General features: G+C 47.2%; 1 protein-coding gene across 2 annotated transcripts; it reads right to left on the reverse strand.

The window, feature by feature from the left end:
* Positions 1–532: 532 nt before the first annotated feature.
* On the reverse strand, positions 533–4,449 carry TMEM213 (transmembrane protein 213). Of its 2 annotated transcripts, none has more exons than XM_004937853.5 (3): positions 4,282–4,449; positions 2,625–2,687; positions 533–1,572 (listed from the first exon to the last, which is right to left on the reverse strand). In XM_004937853.5, exons 1-3 carry the CDS (start codon positions 4,361–4,363, stop codon positions 1,403–1,405), a joined length of 315 nt encoding a protein of 104 aa, XP_004937910.2. In that variant the 5' UTR covers positions 4,364–4,449; the 3' UTR covers positions 533–1,402. The 2 variants fall into 2 exon arrangements, with proteins under 2 accessions (XP_004937910.2, XP_416337.2); XM_416337.6 differs by having other exon boundaries at positions 2,625–2,690.
* Positions 4,450–8,984: the final 4,535 nt, after the last annotated feature.

Genomic DNA, 8,984 nt, shown 5'->3' on the forward strand with positions numbered 1-8,984 from the left:
TTTAGGGAAGGATGTCTTTTTCTCAGTGTCTAACTTCTACCCATTCCTGTGGAAAGCTGATAAGACCCATGCACCAGTTTGAACAAGTACAGGACTGTCCTGATTGAATGCCTGGTTGTGCAAGAAATAATCCGAGGAGTCTGAAACTGATTTGTATCTTTTCTAACCCAAAAAGTTATGTATTGGTAAGCTGAGGTGAAACTTCAGTGATATCTAGTAGATACAAATCTCCACTGTAACTTTCTTTGGTTTAAGGACAGTCTTTTGTGTTTCATTTCAGTTAGTCTCTAGGAGGTTTGCTATTCTGTATATGACTCTATGGGTTTCATGCTGATTTATGGCTTTAATAATACATAGATATTAAAGTAGTGCAACTGTCACAAATAAGATGATTTGATTGTGGTGAGGCAAACACTGCTGTGTGAATATTTCTCATTAAGATAATGTTTCTAGCAATTTGGGTGGGATAATTCCTTACTGATACAAGCTGTATCAACATAAACTGGGATTAAAACAGTCAGTGAGAATCTTGCCATCAAGAAGAGTGTTTATTATCATCTTAGATAAATAGGACCAGTGTTATGCCTGAGTTGGATATACTGGTTTAAAACCCATTTGCAGTGGTGTAGTGTCTTAATTATGTAGACAAGTACAAGCCAAGTAGATACGACCAACATGTTAACCTTCCACAAAGCAATTCACATATACATTGCAGTGGAATAATTAGTTCTAATTTTGAACCAGCCCAAACAAGCCTCAAGTTTCCAAAACAGAGTTTTTTCTTGGTGTCAGTAAACACTTTGGTTTAGTAAACAGAAGTTGCTCAGTATAATCAATGAGTTGCATTCTTTTAGTGATATAGCCTGGCCCACAGCTTAGTACTGAATCTCATGGCGTTGATCCTTCAGAAACCAGCCCACTGTTCTTTCAAATTCCAAGGCTGTTCTGGGTTGTGTCAGGGCAGGGAGCCTAGTACTGGGTCCTTCAGGGTCTGATTGTACCCTCAGGACAGGCTTGGATGGGCTCAGGGAAATGACAGAGTGGCAAAGTCACCATCCCTGGAGATTTTCAAGAAATGTGTGGATGTGGCACTGAGAGACGTGGTTAGTGGGCATGGTGGGGATGGGCTGATAGTAGGACTAGGTGATCCTAGTGATCTTTCCAATCTTGATGATTCTATGATACTATATGTTGTCTATGTGCACTGGTATGTTCATGGTGGCCAGCTTCGGCCAGCAGCTCTGGCATTCCAGGAAAGATGGAGCCCCAGCAGATGCCCCACTTACATGTGGACTTCTTTTAACTGAAGGCAAGTTCTCTTTCTTTTCTGTTTCTCTGGAAGTGATTGAAATGCTTTGTCAGTCTGTCTGTACCTCACTGCTGCACAATGACTTGCCCTGCTTCAGGCTACCAAATATTTGGGTTCGTCAGGCCGGAGTTTCATGACCTTTTCCACACAGAGCAGAATGAGAGTCAGAAACCAGAGGCTCCAGCCAACAGCCGCTGCAATCCATCCGTAATCGTCGACACCAGTCGGACAGCACACGGCTGCTAGAGTGCAGAAGTCCACCTCTGGAAGAGAAAAAATGAAGTGAGCTGATGGGAGGCTAAGTACAGAGCAGGTTTTCTTTGCTAGATAGTAGGTGAGATGGTGACTTCACCATCTGCCCCATGGCCTGTCACTCTACCTTTGGGCATATTTCCCCTAAGCCTGGCTCAAGGGTGGTAATATTCAGTTTCATCTATGTGTCTTCAAGACTTAGTCATCCCAGTTGGCCAAACACCTAAGCTGGTCCCCTTACCACTGCACCCTCCATTGCTGAAGTCTTTCAGAATACCTAGTTAGCATATGCCGTATGTTTTCCATCACATGGGTACAGTGATGATGCCTGGCTGGGTTCTGAGGCAAAACTATCAAAAGGAACCTAAAGGACCAAAATGTCTCTCAGCTCCTTGGGCTGGAATGGAAACTGAGCATGAAACCTCAGAGCCCAGGAGAGCTACTCCAGTAGCCAGAACAGCCTTACAGCTACATGCATTGCATGTTGCATTGCTCATGCATGTCTGCTTGTCTGCTGTGGAAAGCAAATGCCTTCTGATTGTGGTGCAGCGCAGCTGTCCTGTTGCATGTTGTCAAGAAAAGGCAAGTGTAGATGTTCTTCAGTTGCTCTCATTCAAGTGTATCATGCTGGACCATATTCTTGTGTGTTGGCCTTCAGAATGTGCAGTACTATTGCCCTGTGCTGTAGCAAGCAGCCTTTCCCACCAGTAAACAGAAATTGCTCAGACAGGGGAGAGGGACACCCATCTCCTATACATATGATATCCTTTGAAGTAGCATATCTGTATTGGTGCATGTACTGCAGTTGAGGAAGTGCAGGACTTGGGGTTGTTTCATGTTTAGGATGGAGGATGACTGTGGGAGGACTGTTGGGATCTCAAGTTGCCTAAGCCTGGCTGATTGGGGAAGTCTTGCAAATGCTTCCTCGAGTTTCATCTGCAACTGGAACCTTGATAACAGCAGATCATAACAGACAAATTCTTCTCCAGGATAGCCTCACCAATGACCTGTACAGTCTCCTTACCTGGCTTTATCATGGTAGCAATGATTTAAGAAGACTTACTAAGACACGGTGGTTCATACTCGTCTGTGTGCACGGTGCTTGTTGAAATGTTGGAGGCTCCAGCTGCTGCCAGAAGGAAAGCACAGGAGGAAAGCAGAGCTCATTAACCAGCTCAGGCTGGAAGATACAACATGCAGATATAGGTAAAGGATATAAAATTTGCCTCTTTAACCTGCTTCCTACCTAGAATCAGAGCACACTGACACTCCAGTGCAGCACTGCCTCTGGTCTACAGCCCTCCAAATCTGTACATGGTATCACAGGGCAAAGCCTTTTTAGGCCTTCCGATACCCATTTCCCCTCAGCACAGTGCAGACCTCAGAGTGCTGCAGGATGGGATGTGAGGATGGCTGAGGGATGCTCATGTGGGAGAAGCATAGGCTGCTGCAGTCTCTGTGCATGAGCACCAAACTGTCCCCTGCTGCAGAAGGAAGGGAGTCAAAGAAATATCTCCTCCTGGGCCACTACAAGCAGCCCGGCTTGAGTTCAGCCAGATGAAATATCCCATGCTGAAATGGTGCTCTGCAGTCATAACAGCTTGAACAGGCAGCTGCAGTAAGGGCTGCTGCATGCAAGCACAGAGTCTCCAGTGGGCTCCTGGTGCAGAGACTGAGCAGGGGCTGTGAGAGAGCTATTTCCAGTCAAACCATCACTCTGAGCTGACAACTTGGAGTATGACAGAGAGCAAAATTAAGTTCCAGCTTGATTGCATGAAAGACTTCAGTATCTCAGGTTTAACTCCAGCTCAGGAGAAAAAAACAGACCAAACCTTTGTTATAAATTTAGTATTTTCCAAGCAACAGTGAATAGAATGAGGGTGTCCTGCAGGAGGTCCCCCCTTGGGGTCACCTGCTGACTTTCAGTTTCACGTCATTAAGGCCACAGCTTCCCCTACTGCTGCACAGTGGGGAGGGGGTCCACGGGCAGCCTCCTCCAGGGCAAGGTTGGAGCGCTCCTCGTTCCTCCCCCAGCTCTGCTAGGACTTGCTGAATGACCTTGGCCATGCCCATAACTTATTTTCTGGGTTAATAAGTACCTTACAGGAGCACTGGAAGAAACATTTAGACCTCTGCATGACCTATGGAGAAAGCGCTGCAGAGCACAGGGTTCATGTTTATAGATGTGGAAGCCCAAAGGACAGGCTGTCAGATCAAGCCCATCTTTAAGTATGTGGTTGATCTCCACTGATGCTGGTATACAAATGTGGGCAGTATCATGATGAGACAGGTCTCATTTACATTTAGGCTTTAGGCAGCTGCTCCAACTAAGAGGGCTGCAAAGACAGATTTCCTGCAAAAAGCACCTACTCACATCTACACCAGACTACACAGCCTCCTGGGAGATATTTCAAGTGGTCTCTTCCCTCAGCAAGTGCAGGCCAAGAAACAGTGGTCCCTGCCTCACTGCCATTCAGCCGAGCAACCTGCAGCTCAGTCACATTTGTAGTGGATTTGTAAATAGCTGGCAGAAAGATGCTGTGATCAACCACATTAAGTCTCATCAGGATTAAGCAATTCCACCTCTTTACACTTTTTGGAGGAGACAAGGGAGCCCACCTTGTTTCTAACAAACAAACAGTGGGCAATACCTTTAGATGTAGAGAGGAGTGGGGGAAAAGGAAGGGTCCAGAAAGTGAAGCACAAGAGAAAAGAAATACCTGCAGAACAGGAGCACCGGAGCACGGTGGTGAAGAACAGCATGACGAAGGCTGTCCAGGGCTCATGGAAGGAAAGCATCATGCCAGAGGTCCAGCTTCTGCTGAGCAGCTGCAAGGATCAGCATGCCAATTCTGGCAGCAATGGTTCAGCAAGTCCTAGATACACTCAGCCAGCATGCAGGGCAGAGGGTGGAGCAAAGGAGCTTCCTGCTGCCAGGACACCTTGAACCTCCCTACCACAACAGGGTGAGGAAGGAGAAGGGCTCCGACCACAACAGCCTTGAAAGGTGGTGGATATGAGCACCAAGGCAGCTGTAGGGTCCCTGAAGGTCAAACCTGGGAATTTCACCCCAGGACCTACTGCAGCCTGAGGGAGGAAAGGCTTCTGAAGCCAGCCCTTCCAGTGGCATCCTCAGGCAGCTGCTGTCCTCCTAGGTTCCTTTTGATCCTGCAAAGATGGTTTGAAAGTGCTGGGAGGCACTGAGTACCATCAGCACAGGGAACTTGTTTCCCCATGGCTCTGATTTGGCATGTTGAATTGATTCTACCCCAGTCAAGCTGCCTGGCAGTGATGCTTCTTTGGAAGATCTGTGTGGAAGCCTATAAAAGTACTCTGGTCCTACTGGTACAGCAGGAGTTAACACAGGATATGGACTCTTTTCCATCAAAAATGGACTGAGACCAACTGCTCTGTGTAGACTACCAGCATCTATCACTCAGTAACAATGTCCTTCCCTTAACTATCTGAGAGGTGATAGGTTGGATTACGGGTTCAGGCTATGGAGTTCTTTGCTAAGGAGAAGCCCCCATAAGCACAGTTGAGTCACTGCCCCCACTGCCCTTGGATGATGCTGTAATAAGAGCTTTTACTTCTCCTCCTGTAGTAATGCCACCTTCTTGCTATCACAGCACATGTCCATCTGTCAGGAAAAGCCATCCTACCAAAGTAATTGTGGTGTTGCCTTGGTCTGATGGGCACCACACATTGCTGCAGTTCCCCAGACTGCTGGCTATGCTGCTCCTATCTGTTACTTATCATGATATCCTAGAATCATAGAATCACATAATGGCTTGGGTTGGAAGGGACCTTAAAGATCATCGAGCTCCAACCCACTGCCACGGGCAGAGTTGCCACCCACCAGATCAGACTGCCCAGGGTCCCATTCATGTCCTTGCTAAAGAAAGCTTCAGGGAATAAATCAGGGAGAAACCACAGCGAGAGGTGAGCTGCACAGGTTGTTGTGCTTCTCAGCAGTGGCCCCCAATGATTTTGGGTGCTGATCATAGAGTCATAGAATCCTTAGAGTTGGAAGGGACCTCTAAAGGCCATCTTCTCGAACTCCCCTGCAATGAACAGGGACACCACAGCTAGATCAGGTTGCCCAGGACCTTATCCAGCCTCGCCTTGAAAGTCTCCAGGGACGGGACATCAACCACATCACTGGGCAACCTGTGTGAAGATTAAGTTATTTGGACCCTGTGTGCAGCCATCGTTTTTCTATGTTCCCGTGGGGTGAGGTCAGCCCAAGGGGATGCAGAGGCATTTGTACTTTGCATAGCTCCATTGCCAGATGTTAGTGTGGGTGTCCCCCACTTCCAGTTGTGGCCACCTCTGTGTGGTGCTGCCTCCATCCCCCAGCCTGCCCTTCTCATGCCCCAAGCACACTCTACTCCCTGTTAACACCTTGCAAAGCATTCCCCGGGAGAAAAGCCTCACTCAGCTGCAGAATGGACAGGACATCTGAAAAGGACATGAACGTCGTCCTTGTCCCCCTGTTGTGTCAACACAGCACCAGGTCTGGAAGAGTCACAGCTGCCACCAGCCGGTCTGTGGCAGCCACCTCCCAGTACTACAGGCCTTGTCCTTTGGCTGGTGACCAGAAGTGGCTGTGGCGTGTTCCACTGGGCCAGTAGCATGTCCTGCTCAGCTGGCATCATGCTGAGTGCGTGACCTGGTGCTGGTGGCTCTTGGCATAGATAGGCACATTACGGCAAGAAACATGCTGTAAAAACACTCCTATTGCTCAGGGTTGCTTGGAGGATGGCCTGCAGGACATCACCATATCTGCTTGGTTCTGTGCCTAAGTCCTTTCATACCGAATTTCTGTAATTCATGCTTTTATCTGAGCATGCTGTTTCATCAAAGCTAAACAAAAGCTCTGTTCTGTGCTGGGAAGGCAGGTCTGCTTGCTTCCAGCTCTACCCATCCCTCCTGAATCTCTCAACCATAGCTCCTGCTGAAAGTTGACCTGGCAGTTAATTTTGCAGAAATAATGAGCACCAAAGCGTTCTGTGCAGAACAGAATGTTTAAGGGGAAATTAAAGAAGATGAAACAGCCCTGCTATTACAAGAATGAATGGCATATCTTTTGAATTTTAACTCTTACCTATATACTCTGCGTCAGCTTGCAGGTAAACATGGCCACTTTGAGGGATGCTGAAAATGCTTTTCACAATTAACATTATGTATTTCTTCTCCTCTCCAACATTTGTTTCCTCTGTAGTTCTCAGAAGGGGCTCGCTCCAAAGTCTTCTGGAGCAGAGAAAAGGCTATGTTTGGCTTCAGTGATTATTGGATAGGACTGGAAATGAAGGCTTAGCTTGATAAGTTCAGTCACAACGAGAGCCCTAGGAAATCATCTCCTGACAGAGATTTGGATTTGTTTCATTTCTTATTTCATACTTCAGTGCTGTGACTGTCCACTGAGTGATAAGGCTCCCCAAAGCTTTCCCTCACTTGCTTCCTATGCACTCGTGTACATACCCTTCTCAAGATATGCCTTTACTTTACTTATTTTATTATGTACTTCCACTCCTCTCCCCTTGGAGACCCTTGCACAGTGTGTAGGGCTGCTGGTCTGCTTTCCTGATTACTATTAAGGAGACAATGCATGCTAATTGTATGTGGAAGAACTTCTTTACTGTCAGGTTGATGGAGCACATTGCCCAGAGAGGCTGTGGAGTCTCCTTCTATGGAGATATTCAAGACTTGTTTGGATACCTACCAGTGTGACCTATTGTAGGGGACCTTCTTTGGCAGGGAGATTGACTCAATGATCTCTTGCGGTTCCTTCCAACCCCTGCGATTCTGTGATTCTGTGATGGTGTTTTTTGTGCCACAAAGAGAGCTTCAGAGTGAAGTTTCTTTGCTGAACAAGATTATACCTTTGGCACATCACCACTGGGTGTGGTTCTCAGGGAGTTACTACCTTTATCACACATACACACATCCTCACGCTGTCTATAAATATATGTTCTGTTTGTATATGCAGCATGTTTATATTTGGTGTTCCAAGTGAAATCTTATTGCTACTGCAACCCCATTGTCTCCCTGAAGTGACCAGTATGCCAGGAACTGAGCAGTATCTCTGTGTTTAACTCAGGGCAAAAGCACACAACCTGTGAGCACAGCAGACCAGATAGACCATTTCTGAGGATGTAAATGGTACAAGGACAAATCCCTTCTTTGTGTAAGACACTTGAGACCAACTTAACTTCACCCTGCTCTGGCTTCTTCATACCCATGGGATCGGCACAGAGCTGCATCAGGGGAGGGTCAGGTAGGGGTTAGCAACAGGTTCTGCACCAGAAGGTGGTCGGGCACTGGAAAAGGTTCCCCAGGGCAGTGGGTACGGCCCTGAACTGCTGGATTTCAAGGGGCGTTTAGACAACACTCTCAGACATATGTCTGATTTTTGAGTGGTGCTGTGTGGACCCAGGAGTTGGACTTGATGATACATGTGGGTCCCTTCCAATTCAGGATATTCTATGATTCTACCTGAGGTGCTACCCTGGTTAGCTGCTGCAGTAGGAGGTAGCTTGGGTGAAAGAAGGCTCACAAGTTAATGACTGGCATAGCCACACAAAGCCTCCTGCGTGATTGTGCTAAGCATGAGGAGGTAATGTCTGAGATGCTGATCCCGGAGACACCTACAGCTGTATGAAATTCTCCTGGCAGCTGAAAATTATGACATCCCCACTGTAACCTGTTTGGGACCTCCTTTAGCTTTACATATGGACAGACTGGAGCTGATGACTGGTTGGCGCTTCCCAGCTGACAATTCACAGCCTAAGGAGGGGGTCATGGTACAACCAGCCAAAGAGTAGACTTGGTGGTATGTGCAGATCTATCTTTCATGCTTGTTTCGTAGATGGTACAATCTCCAGGCACAGCTCTAGGAAAGATGTCTACTGGGAGGGCATGGTACTGTGGGCTGAGCTCCTGCCCCAGTGCTCTTCATAAAGCCTTCAAAACATGGCTTCAAAGGGCTTGTAACCTTAAACAGTTGAATTCAATGCCATTAATGCATCCATCTGAGAGAGGGTTGTTCTGGTTTCCATCTGAGAGAGGGTTGTTCTGGTTACCATCTTAATTGATATGAAGGAAGCCTATCTCAGCTAAAACTGTTTGTGAACAGTGGTGTTAAATGATGTATCTGGACAAATGAGGGGGGAAAAGTCCAAACCACCAGATTTTTATTATTTAAATGAAAGAAGGGAATCTACTTTCTGTATGTACAGAGAAAAAGAACTGCAGCAACTTGCATAGCTGTACCCTTTGTGCTTCTCTGCCCTGGCTGGTGTTGCTGTCAGATAAATGCTGAGCCCATGGCCCCTCTGTGCCCCCATACTGTCCCAAGAGCATCTGCCCTCAGTCAGCCTGGCAGCGAGGAAAGGCTATAAGCCCACTGCTGAGGCCGGAG

The sequence above is a fragment of the Gallus gallus genome, chromosome 1, assembly GCF_016699485.2.
Source record: "Gallus gallus isolate bGalGal1 chromosome 1, bGalGal1.mat.broiler.GRCg7b, whole genome shotgun sequence".
NCBI classification, from domain to species: domain Eukaryota; kingdom Metazoa; phylum Chordata; class Aves; order Galliformes; family Phasianidae; genus Gallus; species Gallus gallus.

Bases quoted from the DNA above. Each gene is read 5' to 3' on its own strand.
- TMEM213 (XM_416337.6), bottom strand. From the start codon at position 4,363: ATGATGCTTTCCTTCCATGAGCCCTGGACAGCCTTCGTCATGCTGTTC. The intron at 2,691-4,281 runs GTATTTCTTTTC...TCCTTCTGGCAG, and splicing joins CCGGTGCTCCTGTTCTGCAG to CAGCTGGAGCCTCCAACATT. The intron at 1,573-2,624 runs GTAAGTCTTCTT...TTTCTCTTCCAG, and splicing joins GTATGAACCACCGTGTCTTA to AGGTGGACTTCTGCACTCTA.